Source organism: Colossoma macropomum, unplaced genomic scaffold (genome assembly GCF_904425465.1).
Source record: "Colossoma macropomum unplaced genomic scaffold, Colossoma_macropomum, whole genome shotgun sequence".
Taxonomy (NCBI): domain Eukaryota; kingdom Metazoa; phylum Chordata; class Actinopteri; order Characiformes; family Serrasalmidae; genus Colossoma; species Colossoma macropomum.
The window spans coordinates 10,002,924-10,025,183 of NW_023494793.1; the positions used below are offsets into that span (position 1 = coordinate 10,002,924).

The 22,260-nt window shown below is 39.2% G+C and overlaps 1 protein-coding gene across 1 annotated transcript in view; it reads left to right on the forward strand.

Moving 5' to 3' along the window:
* The window catches only part of gpat2 (glycerol-3-phosphate acyltransferase 2, mitochondrial), a 59,242-nt gene that overhangs the window by 8,182 nt on the left and 28,800 nt on the right, over positions 1 to 22,260 (forward strand). Inside the window, exons 5-9 of the mRNA XM_036579710.1 lie at positions 2,806 to 3,090; positions 5,420 to 5,548; positions 6,450 to 6,549; positions 13,036 to 13,169; positions 17,790 to 17,889. Coding sequence (XP_036435603.1) covers positions 2,806 to 3,090; positions 5,420 to 5,548; positions 6,450 to 6,549; positions 13,036 to 13,169; positions 17,790 to 17,889 — 748 coding nt within the window. The remainder of the gene's footprint in view (positions 1 to 2,805; positions 3,091 to 5,419; positions 5,549 to 6,449; positions 6,550 to 13,035; positions 13,170 to 17,789; positions 17,890 to 22,260) is intronic.

Here is a 22,260-nt window from a genome sequence, read left to right on the forward strand (position 1 = left end):
AAGAAAAGACATGCATCTCCAAATTAGTAACTGTACAGGAGACAAGAACGTTCTTAACTTTTAAGGTAAGTTAAAGGTAAAAAGAGTTAAAAGTGTTTTTATTGCAAGTAAATATAGAGCATTTCTGTTGGTCTGTTCATCAAATTTTCACACAATGTCAAGGACAACCACCGTGTTCAGTTGATGTAGAAACATAGCAATGTTTGTTTTTTTTTTTGCCAGTAATGATATGTAGTTAAAATTCACACATAAAACGGGGCACATTTTTCCCTGCCTTTTTTTCACCTGGCTGCCCTTAGAGAAGACCGCTTGGCTAGTGACCCCCAGGTTTGCTGAGGTTTAAGACCCCTGATATAGAAGATATTTCTCTATGATACAGCCAATTAGTCCTTTAATGACTCATTTTTAAATTTCATTTTTTGGTTGCAATCCTTTTAAAAAATCTTTCAGCGGTGTAAAGTTCTCCACTGCCACTGTCAGTATTACCATGGCTGTGCATATTAGAATGGAGTGGCTCTCCTGCGGCCGCGTGCGCTGACTTCATGCACTTGATTAGAGTAGATAAATAGGATTTGGCGCTCGCGTATCTCAAATCCGGAGACAAGAGAGCTTTTCGACAAACGTTCAATTTCTGCGTCTTTCATTTCCTTCCACTTCAAAAGGCCTCAACGCACACATGCTGACGATCCTGTCAAGCCTTTTGATGTGTCCCGAAGCAAGGAAACCAAATGAAAACACATGTTCACTCATTTGAGGAGCTAATATTCCAGCACCATGCATATGATTGGTTTAGCTCATGCTAATTGAGTCGAGATTGTTTTCATTTTGCCTCATTTGTTGAGGGAAACAATATGTTAGGGGTGTGTGTGTGTGTGTGTCTGTGTACACTGTGGTTCAAAAGTTTGGAATCACTTAGCAGATTAAAAAACGTTTATGCAGTAATGTATACAGTGTGGGCTCAAACATTTAAACCGATCTTAATATAAAACAGTAATTTATATTGGTAAATAGAGCACAGATGTACAGGATAATTAGAGGGAATGGAAGAAGAATCTGAGCGTTTAAGGAGACGTGTAATGTTACGTGTCTAGCTTTAAGGTCCAGTCACAGTAGCTTTTTCTCAAATGATTTCAATAGTATTCACTGCTGTGAACAGTTTCCCATCACAGACTTCTAGAGTGAATCAGTTTTCGCATGTGAAACTTCACATCAAGTTCAGTTTTGGTAAACACTGACAGGTGAATTAAGTCGACCAATAGCACTACTGTTTAGAGTTGGTTGTGAGCATGTATAGCAGCACTGGATATCCAAAATGGAGAAAATGCTCATTTTAGCAGTGTTTAAGCACGACCTGTAAACATTACTTAACCACTCCAAGAATCAATATTAACAATTGCTAAGAGCAAGTAAAGTGTTAAGTCGGGAGAGCAGCATTGAAAATCTCTTTCTTTGTTACGCAATCCAACAGTTTTTGGGCGCAGTTCATTCAGCGAACAACATACTTGATATTGCCTTTATTAGTATTCTCATCCAAACACCACTTCACTGCGTGAAAAATGATCTAATCCAGTTGTGTGTTGAGTTACATCTAGTCTATCATGGTGTTTGTTGGTAATTCTTTGAAGCAGGAGGCATCCGTCAAGATGCCTCCTGGCATGGAATTTGAGATGAAACGAGTAAGAAACTTTATTCCTTTTGTGGAAAAATCTGATTCCTTGGGTTGACTTTGACCCACCAATACCAGATATGCATTACACAGCTTGTAGGTTTTACCCTAACAATGCAGACAAAACCAGAGCACTGCCATTTAGGCAAATAAAAATTGAGTAGATTGCTATGAAAACTCTTCAGTCATCTAGCAAGAAGGCCACTCACTCATCAACAGTGCTGGACTCAACGTCAAATGTATGTAATAGTTTTAATTAATAATAATAGTAAAACAGAATACAGTCTCTCTCCTGCACACATACACAAGTAATAGTGAAACTGACTATAAACGATGTAGAAAGCATACACGTATAGATAACTGTTTTTGCACTGAAGTGTAAGAATAAATAAAACAGATATTTAGATATTTAGACATATGCTTTTGTTTTACATTTCCAGTGCATACATGAACTTTAAATTAGCACACATAATGTCTTTTGACTTTGTACTTATAAAGTACTTTGCTGCAAAGCCATTGTTTGCAAATGCAGCTTCGAAAAGTTTATGGTAAACTGTCTTCAGTTTCCCAAGGTTATAAAGGGTCCCTCTGATGGACTCACAATTTCAAAATCTTCCATAAATTTTCAACAGGATTGAGTCGAGATTGGCTAGGCCATGCAAGCACCTTGACCTTTTTTTTAGAAAAGAGGGCTGAGTTACTTTGGCTGTATGTTTGGGGTTGTTGTCTTGTTGAAACATCCATCTTGCCCCCTTTGAGATTAGATTCTCCACTCACTTGAGCCAGTATATTGCTCCATTCATGTCTCCATCTATGACGTGTAATGCCCCAGTACTGCCCCATATTGTGATGCTCCCACCATCATGCTTCACATATACAAACATGTTCAAAAAGAAAAAGAATGATTACTTCACCTTGTGTTTTATAATTTTTGCTGTCATTTTAGAGTCGCATACAACTCTGAACACATCTAGAATGTTTGATTTTTTTTATTTTAAGCTCCTACAAATTACTAGTTGCATAGGACTCGCATATTTTAATAATTTTTTACATTTATCTGGAACTCCATAGGCTTTACATTGTTGATTCTAAACTTGTGGATGGTAGCTTATGTCTCTGTTTGCTTGTTTGTGTTCCAGGTACCGTGGATGGCTAGTCAGGAGAGTGTGTTGTGTGCTGTTTGTTTTGGGCCGTAAGGTTTATACCAGTTCTGTGGGAGACAGAGTGAACCGGATCTACAGCACAGACAGGTACAGTAAAGTCACTGTGAATATGCACCTATATAATGATTTGTCACTGTTATACTTCCTCTTTTCCATTTTAACAGTCAAGATGAGCTCAGGCTGTTACAATGTGCAGCCTCCAGTCTCACTCCGAGGTATCATTCAGAAGATGCTGCTGGAGATACATTCCACCCTTTCAGCGTCTTGATGAATGTCAGGCAGCCGAGAGCTGATTGGACACTTATGTTGATTTGGTGTATTGGGTTGTGAGGCAGACTGAGCAGTAATGCTAAGGTATTATGAGGCTGGGGCTGTGAAAAGCTCCCTCTCCTCATCTTTCCTTTGTTTCCTACCATTCCTCACCTCAGTTCAACTCTTCCATCGTGCATCACACCCTTCCCTTCACTCCATCTTATCTGTTTCTCGCCACGGGCCTTAACTTCATTTGGGGCCCTAACGTTTTAAATAACTTTTTTTATAGTCTAAACCAACATTCTCACTTTCAGACGTTTTTCACTCGGGGAGTATAAACAGCCTTCTTTAGGGACGCTGGCTGTGTGCGTGCGATGCCGCAGTGAGGACAATGTGAGCTTTGTTGATGGGGAAGTGCGCTGTCCTGTGACTCGGTGTGTTATTTGTGTGCGCATTTGTGTTTTTGAACATTTTTGGAACAAAAAATGTTGTGACTTTATAGGCCTAACCTGTCTTGTGAGCAGGCCCGTGCACAGCCATTCTGGGGGGATGGATGGGGGGTGCAGGGGTTCAAGAACAGCCTGAAACTGAAATAAACTGAAAGCTACACTTAGGGTTTCCAGAGAGGCCTGGGTGATAGGGCGATGTAATTGGATATCATCTATAATTAACAAATAGCCCAGTGACGATGCTTAAAAGGCGATAATGGGAAACTGACAGAGAACTAAAGAGTACTAATATAGCGTTAAACGGCATGCTAAATATGTTGGGAAATTGGGATTCTTGTTCCCAGTGAACCCCAATAGTCAGTTTTTTTTTCTGTTTATAAGAAGGAGAGAGAGATCTACAGTTAGTTCTCTTAGCTGCACACTGCAATAGTAGCTTTACCTTATTTTACTTTACGTTAAGTTTAGCTTGAATGCATGGAACCAAAAATAAATTATGTGTTTTTGAACTTCAGCTTGCTTCATTGCGAATCGCTGCTGTAAAACATGCACACTAAAGTGATGGGGTGTTAGCCTACAGCAGCTAGCTCTAGCTCAGGATTTTCTAGAGGTAGGGAATGAGCCCCATATGTGGTCAAGACACAGGAACAGAAGAAGGTAACTAATCATGTTAAATAATATGTATACATGATGTTTTATTTCAGAGAAATAAATGTCAAATTAATGTCAGAGAAAACCTTTTCTGTACAGCTGAAGTGTCCCGGGAGTTCACATGAGTGAAAGTATGAACGTTATTAAAATATAATATTATATGTTTTTCAAAGCGTCGATAGCTGAATTTCACTGTGATGGAAAACACCTCGTTTTTAACACATAAAGCATGTAAGCATGGCTTTGGAAATCACTTGCTGTTTGTAGTTCATTCAGCAGGGAGTGCTATTAGCATGCAAGTCACCGTGAATCTGCACCAGAAGGACCTCATGAACGCACATTTGCAGTAGCCTCTGTTAAAACAACAGGTTAAGTAGTTTTCAAAAAGATGTTGGGTTATTCAGACTCACCAGACTTTTCTCCTGACTCAATAATGCTACTTCTTTCAATTTTAACAAAAAACCATAGTGCAGCTGTAAATGAATCTGCAGCACTCTGAACATTGACAAAGTGACTTTATTTCAGAGGAAACAAAGCTTTGTGTTGAGTTTTACCCAAAGCAGCGAACTATACTAGCTTTACAGCCCAAAATAGGGATTTCAGCCTTGAACACCAGCAGCTTCTTTGTTTGATTTGTAAATGTTTTTCTTTTTTGTCTTATTTTCTTTTCTCAGTAAGGCTTCTTGACAGCTACACATCCTTTCCAGACTTATAGCGTTCAGTTCAGTTATCTTCTAACAGTGGAAGGATGGACTGTTTTCAGATCTGCAGCAGCTTGATTTTGTCCTCTCTCTCAAAGATGAAAGATTTAAACTTGCTGTTTATCTGATGGGGACAGTTTTGGTGTCTACCAGGTCTTTCAGGTGGTTGTTTTCTGTGTAGCTTTTAATAATTTTCTGAACTCCAGTTTTGGAAACTCTGGAGTTTTTCTTCATGATATTTGCTGTTGTGACCGAATTTTACACATACATACTATATTATGATTAACACCGCCTTTATTGGAGAAATAAAAATTGCATTATATATGAGCTGTTGTTCTTTCCAGAAATGTATTATATACAATATTGTCACAGGTAAATACAGCTTTTTGGTGTGAAACTACATATTTTTCGATTCCTTTTCAAGGTTTTGTAATTGCATTGACAATATACATGTAATATATATGGGAAATATACATGGCCCCACATCCTGATAAATATATATATATGTGTGTGTGTGTGTGTGTGTGTGTGTGTGTGTAGGCTGATGCCGGTGCTCTGTACAGGAGAGAGGGATGTGAGGGAGGAGGGAGAGGAGGAGAAGGAGAGAGCTGGAGGAGCTGGCAGGATTGTGTCTGTGCTTCAGACTGTTGTGTCCCCTGCTCTGCTCCGGTCTGACCATCAGATCTTACTCAAGCCTCCCAATACTGTACCCTTTAATACAGACGCTCTCTGATCTCTCACTGATTCTCTCTTTCCCTCTCTCTCTCTCTCTCTCTCTCTCTCTGTTTCTCTCTGCTCGCTCTCTCTCTCTTTCTCTTTCTCTCTTTCTCTCTCTCTCTCTCTCTTTCTCTGTCTCTCCCTTTCTTTATCCCTCACTGTCTGTGTCCCTCTGTCGCTTCCTGTTCTCCCTCTCTGTCTCTCTGTGCCTCTCTTTCTGCTTCTTTCTCTCTCTCTCTCTCTCTCTCTCTCTCGCTCGCGCGCGCTCTCTCTCCCTTTCATTATCCTTCTCTATCTATGTCTCTTTCTCACTTCCTGTTCTCCTCTCTCTGTGCCTCTCTTTCTGTTTCTCTCTCTTTCTCTTTATCCTTGTCTGTCTCTCTCGCTGTTTGTCACTCTTTCTCTGTGCCTCTCTGTCTCTCTTTCCTTTTTCCTTTCTTTCTGCCTGTCTCTCTTTCTCTCTCTCTCTTTTTCTTTTTATCTCTCTCTTTCTGTTTCTCTCGTCATTTGTTCTCACTCTCTATCTGTGTTTCTGTCTCTGCCTCTCTCTCTCTCTCATTCTCTCTCTTTCTGTCTCTTTCTGTTTCTCTTTCTCTCTGTATTTTTTCTTTGCTTCTCTGTTTTTCTTCTTTTCTTTTTTCTTCTTTGCTTGTTTCCCCCACTATCTCTTCTTTCTGCCTCGTTTTCTGTTTTTTTTTCTCTTTCTCTGTCTTTGTCTCTTTTTTTCTATTTTCTTTTTCTTTTCTGTTTCTCTTCTCTCTCTTCTTTGCTTTTTTTCTTTGCTTCTCTTTGTATTTCTTCCTTTATTTTTGTTTATTTTATCCTCTCTCCTGCCCCCCCCCGTCTTTTTCAGATTGGTCAGCTGGATGTTGTTGAAGGTGTTCCGGTTAATGTTCTACAGCGTGCAGGTTAATCTGAATCAGCTGGCTGCTCTCCACCGAGCCACACAGCTGGTACGTTGCTCATCACACTCCCTTTCTCTCCCTCTATCACACTCCTCCTCTCTCCTCCATTCATCTTTCTCTCCTCCTGTTCCTGCTCTTCATCACCTTCTCCTCGCCCGTTCACCTCATGCTGCAGCATAATCATGTCCCATCACTCACACATCATGCTCATCTCTCTTCACTCCATTTCTCCTTCTTTTCTATCAGGCGTATTATTTCTCCCTCTTGTCCTTTCAGCATCTATAGCTCACGCTCAGCGCTGACCTGCATGCCTCTGTTGTAGAGTAAGTCTTGATTTGGAGCTGTATCTTATTCCTTCTGTTTATAAACCCTGAGAAATGTAGAGTTAGGGGTTAATTCCTTTTTGTTTCTGTTTATTCCACTAATGTGTGATACTCTGTACTATTCATTAGTGATGCACTGTAATGAATGGGAGCAGGTGGGAAACATGTGCAGAGTAGTTTTGTTAGGGGGCTTCCAGTTACTCGTCACCATAGTCACAGGCAGGGGTCAAAACTCGCACATGCAGTTATACAACAGGAGAGTCCATGATTAAAAACCAAGAGAACAGAGCAAGGTTCCACCATGGCAGAAAACAGGGAAACAGCTCGTTAATGTGCAGAGAGAAACAGAAAGCAACAAGTATATATATTTATATTAATGAGATCTTGAACTAGCTGCAAGTGAGAGTCATTATGAGTGGGCAGACGTGAACCAATCAAAATTGAGAGCGTCTAAGTGCTATGACAAGACATCGTCCAGCAATTGTTATCAGCTGGAACAAACAACAAACAAAGAAAAAAAGCACAAACAGCCTTTGCCCAGTTGTTTTAAAAGTTAAGCTGTGTCCTACTTAAGCAGTTTCCTACAGTAGCGTTGAAAAACTACATTTCCAATCCACTTGTCTGATGTCTGACTGGTGTGCTAAGTATTACTGCCAATGGATATATGATAAGTAACCTTTTTAACCTTTTTAAACTTTTGTAATGTAAAATTTGTGAATGCAAAACGACCAAACTACCAGAATTGGCCAGTGTTTTTGCTGAATAATTGTCAGTCGATGTAAGATGTCATCAAGAGGTCTTGACTTTGATCCCTGGTGATGTTACAGTCATCCATGGCCAGGAGTCTAAGATAGCACGATTGGCCTCGCTCTCTCTGGGTGGGTAGGATGGCCCCCCAGTCTTCCTTCATCACTCAGTGCATGCTAGTCAGCGCTGGCGTCTGTTAGCTGATGTAACATAACTGGCGGTTGGTGTTTTCCTCCAAGCGCACTCGGGTGTCCAGTGACGTTGCATAAGCGTCAGTTCGAAAAGATGCGCTGGCGCTACACAGGTCTCGCTAGCACTAGTGCTGGTGGTATTGTGTGACTAGGGAAGACCTAACTAGCGGGTGGGATTGGATACGACTAAATTGGCAGTCAATATCGGCTTTTTTTTGGTTTGTTTGTTTGTTCGCTAATAATCAGCAATTGATTTATTATTTTTTCTAGGTAATTTTAAATAATCAATAGTCGACATCTGATGTGTTTTTGCTAAATAATCAGCAGTAACCTTTTTTTTTTTTTGAAAAATAATCTGTGGTCGATGATGGCAGTTACTTTTGTGGTGGTTTTGTTAAATAATTAGTTCTCAATATCAGCCAGCAGTTTTTATAATCCTGCTTAGGAGTGCTTTAGTTAAAGTTGTGTTGTGCCCTGTGTCTCTAATCAAAGCTGTGCCCTGTGCCCTTCATGGTTGAGAGTCCAGGCTGAAATTCGCTTGGCAGGGACAGCAGCTCTTTTCTTTGCAGAGCGATGTACTGATGCGGTGAAGAAGCACGTAGCGCACCAGCTAGCCATTCTCCTTCAAGGACAGGAGAAGCTTTGGACAGTGCAGTGTGTCATGCCTCAGAGGCAGGGTGTGCAGCCTTAGAAGCCTCACTTCTCTATGCTGTTTGGTGCCCTAAAGTCCTTTTTTATCTGTCCAGGTATGGCAAACTGAATTTTGATTTTGAAACTTAAGGAGAGGACGTCCTTTCCTCAGATGTTCTCTCACCAGACACGTCTTCTAGAATGGTTACACTGCTGCTGTCAGCTTGCTCACAGCAACCCATTTTATTTGTATAATACTTCTTGCAGTGGACACTGTTGCAGCGGCTTCACAGAAATCAGAAATCAGAAATCAACATTTTTTGTTTAATATGGGTCCAGACCTGTAACAAGGAAGCTGAAAGTAAGGAGACACTCCCTGTGATGGCATCATGAAGAACCACTGAGAGGATCTAAAACTGGATAGAGAACTTAAAATCATAAAAGTAATTTTTTATAAGTAGAATTAAAACAGTAGCATTCAAGTCTTTGGGGGGCTAGTTGTATTGGAAATCCTTCTCCTTTTCACTGATTCACATCATTTAGAGCACATAATTAAATATAAATGTTGTGGTGATTTAGATATTCAACATAATATTTCATAGGTAAGCATGTCCCGCAGCTCAACTGTATTCTAAGCCGTGAATGAAACAGCGGCACAGCTAATGTATAGAGTAAAATAGTACAAACACCAATTCTAAAAAAGTTAAGACAGCATATGAAATAAAACCAGAAAGCAGTCATGTGTAAATCCACCTGTGTTTAAACAAAAGCAGTACAAAAACAAGATATTTGATGTTTTATCTTATCGACTTCATTGTTTTTGTAAATATGTGCTTATTCTAAAACTGGTTCCTGCTACATGTTAAACGGGGGCAAAATAAGACTAGAAACATTTTTAAAAAATAGTAATGTGATCATGCTTGATTAAAAGGAGCCTCCAGAAAACGCTTAGTTTTTATGAGCAAAAATGGATCGAAACTCACCATTTTGCCAAAAATACAACAGCAACTGGTACAAATGTTTTTAAAAAATGCTCTTTAATGAGCGTTTGCAAAGACTTTCATCCTCTACAGTGCATTATAACATTTAATAGTGCAAGAAGTCTAGAAAAATCACTGCAAGGGCAAAAAACCCAAGTGACCTTTAATCCCTCACCCAGCACTGCATTAAAACCCGGCATGTTTATGTGGTGGATATCACCGCAAAGGCTCGGGAATACTTTGACACACTGTTGTCAAACACTGTCTGTCTATGCTTCCACAAATGCAAGTTAAGACTGTACCATGCACAGTGGAACCATGAGTGTCAAGAGTGTCCAGAAACACTGCTGGCTCTCTGGGCTCAGGCTCATCTGAAATGGACTGATGCACTGGGGAAACATGTATTGTGGTATGGTGAGTCAACGTTGCAGATTGTTTATGGAAATAATGGACATCATGCTCTGGACTAAATAAGAAAAGTATCATCCAGATTGTTTCCAGCATAAAGTTTTAAAGGCAGGATCTGACAGTGTATACATCCCTGCACTCTGTGAAGGCACCATTACCACTTAAAGATATGTACACATTTTGAAGCAACATATGCTGCCTTTGAGACACCATCTTTTCAGGGACATCCATGCTTATTTCAACATGAGAACGCCAAGAAACGAATGACAGAGGGTAGGCGCTATTATGAAGTACAAAATACAACGACAAAGGCTGAAGCCTTGTATAGTTGAAGAATGGCTTATAAAACCTGAATCAGTTGGTGTCTTTAGTCTGCAAAGGTTTGTTTAGTGCTGGTAAAAGGAAATATGATGTAACACTGTGGTAAACTTTTTTGGAATGTGTTACAAGCATCATATTTGGAATGAGCATACATTTACAAAAAAAAAAACAATCAAATCAAATAATGTGTTTTTGTACTATTTTCTGTTGAATACAGATCGAACAGCATTTGCATATCACTGCTTTCTGTTTTATTGGCGTTGTACATAGTGTTCTAGCTTTTTTGGAATTGAGTTTGTATATAAAGTATACGCCTCCCATCAAAATTTGTGGACTCTTGGCTTTTTAAAACCTACATTTTTTGATATCAAATGAGAATGTTTTTCATCTTTAGTTTGCAATGAGTTCACAAATTAAAGCCCAAACTGGTTTATTCACAGAAAAACCTGCTGTGTAATTATTTGTGACAGTGTTAGTGACAGCCCTACCACCATAGGGCTGTCATGTCAGCACTCATCTGCACTTAAATCTTTCAAGTGTTTAAACCACCTTTGGGCCAAAGGAGTTTCAATATGTGTCTTATTTAGGCAAACCCTGCTCATCATACCGAGAAAGACTGATAAAAATGAAGCTGGGGTTAAGGAACTAAGCCTTTGGCACCTCATAAGCACGCTGAGGTTAATAGGTGGTTCTGTGTCCGGTTTGTGTGATTAGTTAGTCCCTCCAGGAATTTGCTAACACAAATATATGCAAATTCACCTGTCCTTACAATATTTGCAAAGGCTCACAATTTTGTCTGCCATCGCACGATTAAACGTACATCTCTGAAGTGCTTTTTGTTATTGTAACTGTACAGTTTTTGTGCTACACATCAGGAAACGATGAATAATGAGAGCCAACGAATATTGTAAATGTTTTACATGAAGGCTGGATCTAAACTGTTTGGTACGCAATATTGTTGTGCTTAAATTCTTGCTGGAGAAACTGACCAGGCAAACTGATCGTTTTCTTCATGGTAGCAAAATAAGAGGAAACAGCTCTTTCTGTTCAACCAATTTAACAGCTTCTGCAGGTAAAACATTCACACGAGGCTGAAGTTGACTTTTTATTCGCCAGCTAAATATTCTAATTTGTCGTTCTACCTTAACTGGTGCAGCAGTGAGGTGCTGGAACGGTTGTTTTTAAGTAGCTGAGCTAGTTTTAATGCTGAGCTAGTTTTTATTTTAACCCTGTGCGCCCAGTCTTCCCAAAAATCATCAATAATTATGTTCAAATGTAACATTTTTTGTGTATACTCATTGTGTATACAGATGTCCAGTTGGCCTGACTGCATGTCTTTGGACTGTGGGAGGAAACTGGAGGTAGTTCAGACAGTGTTACACTATTTTTAAACATGACTCTGTTCTTGGTTCTCATATGTACGCTTTATTTCCAATTTGTTTACCCCTTGTTTTTATCCAGAACTAGGCTACATTCAAAACAGGTTAAAGAAGATCATTTTGTCATATCAAACACAAAAAAAAACACTGTGAGCTTCCGGTGAGACAACTTCAGTAAAATGAACGATAATGTCACACAGTGCAAGTACATATTTTGGTCACACACGGAATTCATGCTATGTTTTCCCATGTATGTATTTATGTATATAGATAGACAGAAGGTCCAACCGATCTCTGTACATTGACCGATCCACTGGTTGATCTATCTACATTGATGACTGACCAAGCCATCTTTCTATTTACATCGACCAACTGACCAGTCTACCTATCTGCTTTGCCTGACCGACCAGTCTATATGTGTACATTGACCAACCAACCAGTCTGCTGACCAGTTTATCTGTCTACATTGCCTGACTGACCTGTCTGTCTGTCTACATCACCCCACTGACCAGTCTGTCCGTCTCTCTACATTGACCGACCCATCAACTGGTCTTCCGTCTGCATCAATCAATTGACCAACTAGTCTGTCTGTCTGTCTGCATCGACCAACTAGCCAAACAACTCGTTTGTCTCTCTACACAGACCAACCAACCAGTCTATCTACACTGACCAATTGAGTGAGTTACATACATCAACCAACCAACCGAGCAGTCTATTTATCCACATTGACTGAAGGACTGACCGCTCTGTCTGTTTACATAGATAGACCTGTTGGTCAGTCAATATTGACTGACTGACCGGTCCGTTTGTCTGCTTTGACCGACTGACTGTTCTATCTGTCTACATCAACTAACCAACCAACTGGTCTATCCATCTGCGTCGACCGACCAACCAACCAGTTTGTAAACACCTGCTTATCCAGCAGTTCTTCTGAAATGAAGGGTATTAATAAGACCTTTGTCCCCATTTGCAGCAGAAACAGCATCTACTGTTCTGGAAAGACTTTACGCTAGATATTGGAACACTGCTGTGAGGATTTGATTGCATTCAGCCACAAGAGCTTAGTGAGGTCACGTACTAATGTTGGATGACTAGTTTTCTGGACACTCTCGCTCACACTACAAATATTGAATGGTGCTTTATCACTCCAGAAAATGCAGTTCCACTGCTCCAGAGACCACTGCTTTTTGTTTGACATGCACTGTGTATATATGTGTGCAGTAATGTTATGTGAGAAAGCCTGTACGGTGTTTAAAAGTCAAGATGTGGGTGCAGAGCAGATGGAAAATAGACCAGCATCCTCTAACTGCAGCGTTACATTTATATTTAATTGAGCAACGTTGAGGATGGTTAGTGGCCCTGAGTGCAGCGAGCACTCGAGGGCCCAGTGTGTGTTTGTCTTTGTGTCTTTGTGCTGTAAGTGCTTCAGAGGACACCTCTCCAAAACAAGCTCAAAAACAAAAGTTCATGACCATTTATGCGGTGTGAAGTGTGATTTGTGAGTGGTGCTCATGTGCGCTCGGTAAAAAGGGTCATTCACTGTTTTGTGTTACAGAATGGACCACTGGTGTATGTATATATTCATCAAAGTGCTTTAGATCAAGCTCTGATCTCCCTGACGCTCTTCTTCCACAACCTGCGAGTTCCCTACAGCATCTGCCCAGTCCAGGTCCAGCACGGCTGGATAAGGTAAACAAGCACGCACCAGTACACAGAGGGCGAACGATAAACGCGCAGCTTATCTGTTGATTTATCTTGGCTGGAGAATTAAGCGGATTTTGGCATTTAAAATCACAAATGCCAGCTCTGTTGTCCACAGAGAAAGCTGTCCAGCAGGCTTCAGTGCTGTGGATCGTAGAATTTACACTGTAGATCTGCACTTCTTAACATTAGAAAGGCCATTGTGGTCATTTTCACTGGTGTGAAAGTTGGAGATGTGATAATAAAACTGATAGTCTGATATTGCTATGAGATCAATATTACAAAGCATTTCTACCTCAAAACTACTCAGAATAGAGTAGAAAATAACAAAAACAAGTGATGATTATGACCACCTCCTTGTTTCTACGCTCATTGTCCATTTTATCAGCTCCACTTACTATATAGGTGCACTTTGTAGTTCTACAGTTACAGACTGTAGTCCATCTGTTTCTCTGCATACTTTGTTAGCCCCCTTTTACCCTGTTCTTCAGTGGTCAGGACCCCCATGGACCCTCACAGAGCAGGTACTATTTGGGTGGTGGATCAGTTGCCCTTGACATTGTCTGTAAATTTCATGATGAATGGACCAAACGGTCTAAAATGAATTTCAAAAAAGTCTGGTTCCATTGACTTACATTAAAAGTAAAGTAGGTTTTTTCATTGTGTGTGAAGAGAGAAAGGGAGTAAATACATACATATGTATCATATGCAAACCTTAGGCCTCCACATCCTCTACAGAGAGCACACTCTAACACATTTTAATGCACAATTATTTTTTATTTGCTGAATTTAACATAAAATAAAAAACATAAAATGTGGCCTGTGCAATATTTGTCACATTTTATGTTAATTTTTTTCCAAGTATTACCTTCCATTACTGGTTAGCTGTGTTAGCCTACAGACACGTCTTCATGAACTGCATTTGAGGAAAATTGTGCAGTTAACTTTAAACTCTTCCTCGTCATTAATACTGAAACTTTTCATAAGTGATACTAACTTCAGACATGGATTACTGTGACTGGCTGAAAGCGACACATTGACCAATGTCCACTCTGTAAGTTTGAGAACCGTAGATCATTTACTGTTAGCCGCAAGCTTTATTGGACAGGTCAATTTGAACGATCCAATTAATTTCAGTACACTCTTTGTGCTTAGCACAGCACTTTTGAAAGGTCTTATCAAGGCACATATTACTCTTGCCACTGCATGCTGGTCTATGCATTTAATAGTGCATTCTTTGAGTGTATAAATAAGGCAGAAATAAAAAGGAATCATCAGGAGTTAGTGCAGTGCAGCAGATGGGGAATGAGCATTTACATACTGTAGTGAGGAAATGGAGCTCCACACAGATTGGATTTTGTAGTTATTGGCGAAATCATAAGACTAATTAATAGCTGCTTATTCAAACTGTACTGTTGGGACACCATAACATATTAAGTCTCAGAAGTGGTACATAAACATGCTTGGAAGTTAATGCTCTAAAGACACCATGCTTAAATGTTCTCAGATTTATAATGAGCCAGAGCAGATTACACGTGGGACGATTTACATTGGCTTTACACTAATGGCCAGATATCATTCATAAACTCTACGTGCGTTTGATGTTTTTACATATGTTGACATATCGTTGCTATCATAAGAATAGCCTCATATCTCTGATAAGGTGAATTTACAAGCGAAAGTAAAGATGTTTGGCAGCTTTTCAATACAGGCAGAAGTTATATCATTGTTGTAATGCACTTATTAAGCGTTAAAGGCCCCTCATCATAGACACATTTTATAAAATGAATGCAGAATGGAGTAGACTTTAATATAGCATGTAAATACAGTTGAAGTTTTAAAACATCATGTTCACTCCCTAGTCCATACAGTCCATATATAGAAGCTTAAGTTGCAAAAACAGCCTATTTTGAAATTGTTTTTGTGATGTGACAAAAAAAAAACAATGCATTCATATATGCTATATGGCCAAAAGTTTGTGGACAAGTTTGTAGTTTCTGTCCTCATTATTAAGATCAGGTGTTTCAGTCAGTCTCATTGCTAACAGGTGTATAAAATCAAGCACCTAGCCAGGCAGCCTCTGTAAACAAATACTGGCAGTATAATGGGTTCTACTGAAGAGACTTAAAACGTGCCACTGTCTTAGAATGCCATTTTTGCTGCAAACTCAAAGAGCAGAGCCGCCAAGTGCTGAAGAGTGTCGCCTATGCTCTGTTACTTCTCTTACTACAGAGTTCCAAAGTGCCGCTGGAAGCAACATCAGCACAAGAGCTATGCATCAGGAGCTTCATGAAATGGGTTTCCACGACTGAGCAGCTCCTTTCAAGCCGAAGATAACTAATTGTAGTGCCAAGAAGTGGATTAGAGTAGTATTAAGCTCGCCACTACCGGACTCTGGGGCAGTGGAAACAATGATATGCTTGCAACTTTGTGGCAGCAGTTTGGGAAAGGCCCTTTCCTCTTCCAGCATGACAGAGCCCCTGTGCACAAAGTGAGCTCCATAAAGACATGGTCTGTTGAGTTTGAGAAATTCTAGCGGCCCGCACAGAGCCCTGACCCCAACCCCACTGAACACCTTGGGAATGGATGAATTGGAAATTCGACAATAGAACTTCTCATCCAGCATCACTGCCTGACTTCACAAATGCTCTTTTACTGAATGTCACACAGACACACTCCACAATCTTGTGGAAAGTCTTTCCAGGAGAGTGGAGGTGGTTATAGCTGGAAAGGGAGACCGACTCTATATTAATGCCCATGATTTTGGAATGGGATGTCTAACAAGCTTATGTAGGTGTGTTGGTCAGATGTCCACATACTTTTGGCCATATAGTGTATATCTGCCTATTCAACCTACTGCAATTTAGCCCCGCCTATTCACACTGAAGTTATAAGGAGTGTTTCAACCTGATTTGCTTTTTGAATAAGGAACAATACACGACAGCCAATCAGAACAGAGATCGTTTACATACATTCAATAAAGTAATCCCATTAAAGTGTAAATCCCAATAAAGTAGGTAAGAGCAGCCAGGTGATTTGTTGTTGTTGTTTGCTTAATAAGTTCACCAGCTGTAGAGTTTATAAGGCTTAATTTTTTTTTTTTTTGTGATCAATTTTTTATTTGATACCAGTAATAATACACAATAATACAGAACTGAAGGAAATCAAAAACAGCCCCCTTTCCTTCCCCATCCCTCTCCATCCCATTGCTCCATCCACCACAATTTACTAAACAAGGTTTAATTAAAAGCATGAGATTCCAAAAAAAATGGCCTATAAAATGTACATCATAACATTCATTACATTTGTTCTAATCCTTTCATCACTTCAAAACAAATCTGTTTCCATGTCTCGAGAGTTTTAACTTAATTAATTCTGGCCTGTGGCTATTTCAACTGCATAACTATGTCATGCAGTTGAAATGCATTATGTGGGTGAAGCCACCTCTGTGCAGTGAATTTTTTTATTTTTTTCATAGCCGATGTTAAACCAGCGAGCCATGTCTTCCTTTGTTTCCCTGCTAAATTTAAATTGGAGTCATCGTTTAGTGATAATACAGTGGGATCCACAGGAATTTCTTGCCCCACCAGGGCAGATAATATGGCAGTAACCTTTATCCAGAAGTCTTTAACATCCTCACATTTTCATACCATATGCGAAAAAATTCCCATGAGTTGCAACAATGGTTGCAATAGGGATTTAATGCAGTTTTTGTAAGAAGGCATATCCGTGGTGTCCAGTATAACCTGTGACAATATTTAAAATGGATCAGTTGATGATTGGGGTTCTTTGATGCATGAAATATATTTCTCCATATTATTTTCCACTCAGTTGTATTAACAGATTAACAGCTCCTTTTTCCAGACTGAATTGGGAGCTTCTTATACAATATTTCAATGACATGAATATGTAGTTGATACACGGCCTCGTGGTGGTGCATTAATGACCCAGCTATAAATCGGATGTGGCTGGGCTTAATAATTATTGACGTGTAAATTGTTGTGCAACAGATCATGATCTATACTGCACAAATAAAAGTGCTCTTCAAAATGCTGAATTTAGCCTAGTTACTGCTTAAAGTGTTGATGAGCAGCCAGTTAATTACAAGCAATGGGCTTGTTAAGGTTTAATAAGTGCTTTACGGGGCATTATGATGTCCCCCAACACTCATGTTACCAAATCTTGAGATGAACTTTCTATTATCATCGCAAGGTTTTTTTCCATCACGCAGTTTTCATACAATGTAAAAGAGACGCTTGTGTTTACAAACGATTAAAAAAAGATACTTAGAAGGTTTTTTATGACAGCATTGATACGCAGGTTATCTTGCCCTTTGTTTTAATGAAGCTTTATGGTGCAGAGTTTTTCATGCCCAGAATAAGTAAAAAGAAGACTTTTTTCTTTGAAAGGTAATACAAAATGTAATAACAGTCAATCCATGGTTATTTGTTTTCTAAGAACTTTCCTGTGCAGTGCTCATGAACTGAAGTGCTACATATTAATTAAAGGGAAAAAAGCATGATGTCATTTATTCTTAACCACAAATCAGCATGAAGTTATTAGTTCTTCAGCCTGTATCAGCTTGATTGACAGATTCTGCCTCTTCAGGGCTGTTCTTCGCAAGTTGGGTGTCATCTTACTCCCCCAGCATGCAGACACGGAGCAGCAAGCAGAAATGGACAGCTCATACTCGCTCATCATGACCTCCGTAAGTCTTTAAACTTTGCATGCTACACATTATTTTCAGCTGTGTTGACGTTAGAAGAGATGAATGAGCGCACAGCAAGGCCATGCAGACTTAAGCACGTGTTTGACTGACTACTCACAGGATCGATTGCAGTTCCGCCATAGTAGTTACTGATTCTCTGTTTGTTGTTGATGCCTGCTGACTTCCAAGGCAACACAGCCTTTTTGCTTGGTATGTTTGACTTGTGAAGGAGAGCAGTGTGGGTACTGCAGTTTGACATGTCTGACGTGCAGTTCTGCAGTGATTAGACTTGTTAATGCAATATCTAGCAAGTAGGTACAGCACTGTCAGAGACCAGTCTTTGTAGTGTTGCCAAATGAAACGGATTTTGGATGGATTTAGTGGGAAAAAACTTTGGCGGGTGGACAAAATTTAAGCTGGTTTGTCATTATTTTAAAGGTTTTAAAGAAGTATATACAGATGATAAGGCAGGTTTTAAAGAAGTATATACAGATGATAAACTGCAGTACTTAAAAACTCAAATACTATCTACTAAAATACCACCCACATGTGATCAGTAATCAAAACTTTGATTGACACTCCTGTTGGTAGGCCATTGTCCAGCCCATCTGTGTCGTTTGCAGTCGATGTCAACAGTTAACATACCCAGTTTATTTTTGAAGTAATAGATATGAATTATCCAGCTCACTTTGCATTACTCAGCATACACAGTTCTGCTATAGTAGGGAATTGGAATGGCCTGTGACCTGTTTGGCAGAGCTTTTAAAGGTAAATAAATCTTAAAATGTGTAAAAGGAATAGCTATACTTGCAATATTATTGCTAATCACTTTCCATGTTCATAACATTAAATACATGACTTACTTATACAGCTTAGGTTTAAATATCTAGACAAAACATTTTTATGATTTCTGGAAGTTTGGATTTTTCTTAAATTTTGGAGCAAAAAGTTAGTAAATGATCAAAATTATGCTGTAGCTGTCTAATTGAAATGATTTACGCAGCTTCTCTTCCTCAACTTACATTACCATTCAAGAATTTGGAATCACTTTTAACTTAGTTTGCTCACAAACTTTCACCTTCTGGTTTTATCTACAGCTCTGTTCATCATTCTGGACACGTAACATTCCTGACTTTAATCATTTGAGGTTCCACAGGACTCAGCTATTTAGTCATTTTCATAATTGCAATTAAACTAAATGGTTTAATATTATTGAAAAACTGTGATTCTTCAAACTTTCATGTGTGAAATATGAGGCATTCCAGACATTTTAATTTTATTATATATTTTCTTATTTTTATAATGGTTTCTCAGTCATTTCAGAATCGTCTACAGCTTTATTCATCTCAAATACATTTTTTACAGTTTACAGTATATAAAAACCTATGAAATTGTATAGAATCAGCATCACAGTTTTATACATGTAACTTCAACAAAATGAGTTGTGTGTCACTTAAAACATTGACTTCAAACTTGTAAACAATGGTGTTTAGTAATCATGCAGCCGTGAATGCCTTTCATGTAGTTGTTGAAAGAGAATACAGTGCTATACTGGGTTTCTTTGGATTTGTATGGGTTTTTATGGGTTTCTCTGGTGAGGCGCCTGTTTCTTCAAACTTTTACAGAAAGAACAGGCCTCAGTATGTGCTCTAGAATTATTTAACGGGCTGAACAGCAGGGTGTGTGCATTCGCAAGTGTGTTAGTGTTTCGCTTGCTGGTGAAACGATTAGCACCGCAGAACGCACACAGCTGAAGGCGTGTGTCTGTGTCTGTGTGTGTGTGTGTGTGTGTGTGTGTGTAAAGAGGAGAAAATTGAAGTTTGTCTGGATGAATGCACGGAGCAGCACATCAGCTTATCAGCCTCTTCAAGAAGGATTTTGCAAACATCTCGCTGCACAGTGCTTGTGTGAGCGTGTGTGAGCATACGTGTCTTTGAACACCAGTCAATGTGTCACACTCACGATGTTTATTTACTTGGTGTTTGTTTGTTTTGTTCTACCATCCATTTTTCATAATGCCATATAAAACTTTAAACATTTTTGCCCCTGTGGAGATGCAGGTTCTCACTGCAGCACCTTTTATAGGTACTGAGATGTGCGCTAGATTTATTTTATTGAACTTAAATTTTTCAAAAAAAATCTATTAAAGTTTAAAATGGTTCTGCATGTTATTTATAAGAAAACTCTGGATAATAATTTCTATTAAATCCCAGGAGTAAAATATTAAAATATTAAAATATTTGTATGATACTAAACTTGAGTATTGAATGAAACATCCAGCAAATCCTGAATGAAAAATAAAAGATATAAATATGATAAAACACGACTTAAAAACTTTGATCAGACCTATCTGAGGACCGTGTGGGCATGGCTTATGAGCAGCTTGATTGACAGCTCTGTGTCCAACACTCCTAGCCTGCTCGACCATATGTACAGATCTAACATCATCGTTTAGCTTTTATGTGACCAGCAACTGGATGAAAAATGTCATGGACCCAGTTTACACTCAGAGGAGAGAAATATGGTAAAGTTTATTGGTCATTGGAACATTATCAGGGCCAATCCCGTTTATTATTTTTACCCCTATTCCATGTTTTTGAGTGTCACTTTGCCCCTTGAAACTGAGCTACAAGGGGTAGTGGTTAAAATCTTCCCCTACAAAATGGGACCCTAAAATAAAGAACATTACTTCATTAACAGCTACTAGCGCTGCTCTGTAGGCGACCATGCCAGTCTGCAGTGACAGCAGAGGAGGGTAAAGTTCAGCTCCTCACTGCTGGGCTTTAGTTACATTTAGGGCATCATACGTCTTCAAAGAGGGACAATTATTGGTTATCACACACCCCTAATTCTTCAGTGATATGAAGCTGAAGTCAGATATTCACCAGCGTCTTTTTAAAATTTTCCCATTCCACCTTAAATGGTGCAGCAGTTCTGATGCCTGATGTGCCACAATGTAACTGCTGCACCAATTAAGGTGGAATGGAAACTTTAGCTAGCTAGCTACCAAAACATCAGCATACTACTAGCGATTTTTATGCTTGTTATGAAGAAAAGGATCATCATACATTAAAATGACATTAAACTCAGATAATATAGTGGTTATTGTAACTTTTAACGGAGAAAATTCTCACATTTGTGGGTTTCTTTGGTCGCTGGTGCAGCCATCTTGCTGGTTTTTCTTTTGTCATCATATCACTCTGCTTGGAGTGAGTCTCTGAAAAACCTCCGTTTGGAGGGCCATGTAGCCCTAACACTTCGCCCTACCCCTCTATCTCAACAAGAATCGGGACACCCTACTCCTAGGTATGAACATGGAAAACGGAGGGGTAGAGCTAAGTGGCAGGGGCAAGAGGTGAAATGGGTTTGGCCTTAGAATATGTTTACTGTTTGCCTGCAACAACAAGATTAACCTAATTAGAAAGAAAACACAGATTTAGGTTCCTAAATAAATAATATAATATTTTCTAATGTGGGCATGCCAATTAGGGGCGTAAATTTTAGTCAATTTTAGTCAATTCTTTTGACTGATAACCAACTATCATAGTTAGCAATTAATTGTTGGCCAGCAAGAACAAGAAGCATCAACATATCAGTTAGAAAAACTGATCATTTTGATTCTGAAATCTAATTGGCTGAGCCGAAAGCCTCTGAAAAGCCACAATGTCCCTCTCTGTCATTTTGCGCAGTCATGTGTGAATTCCTCACACCGCCATGCGTCACGCTTTCTCTCGGACAACATGAACAAAGCAGTTGTCTGTCTTAACGCTTGGTACATTGTCATTGTTTTTAGGCTATTTTTGGCTTCATGCTTTATTTCTCAGCAGGCCTGTCTAGAGGAACCAGTTGTCTACTGCGCCTGCATGTGTACAATTAAAAAAAGTCCCTCAGTTTGAATAATAACCCAGCCTTTCCTGATAAGAAATTGTTTTATTGCAAATGAAATAAAATTAAATTCACTTTTTTTAAAACCAGTCGCTGTTGTCAAAGAATTGTTTATTTGTCAGCTGACAGTTAATCGGTTAATCATTATGCCTAACACCAACCGTGTAGCTACCATTACAGTACTTACATAAATGCTGCCTCATGTGAGGAATTTGTATGGGCTTTGTGCCTCTGCAGATGTGCACTGGCACTCAAAAAGAAATTCCCAGATGCATATATGTCATACGCTAATGTGTAGCAGCTGGTTTTAATGTGTCTGATGGAATCTAAACCTTCTGTTCACTTAAAAGAGGGAACCCTCAGAAATGTCGGCTAACAAGAAAATACCATATCATCAAGTAAGAGAGGAAATTCAGCTGATGCCACAGCTGCACAATCAACAGATTTAAACCACAGTGAGAACTGGAGGGAAAGTAAAATACAGCT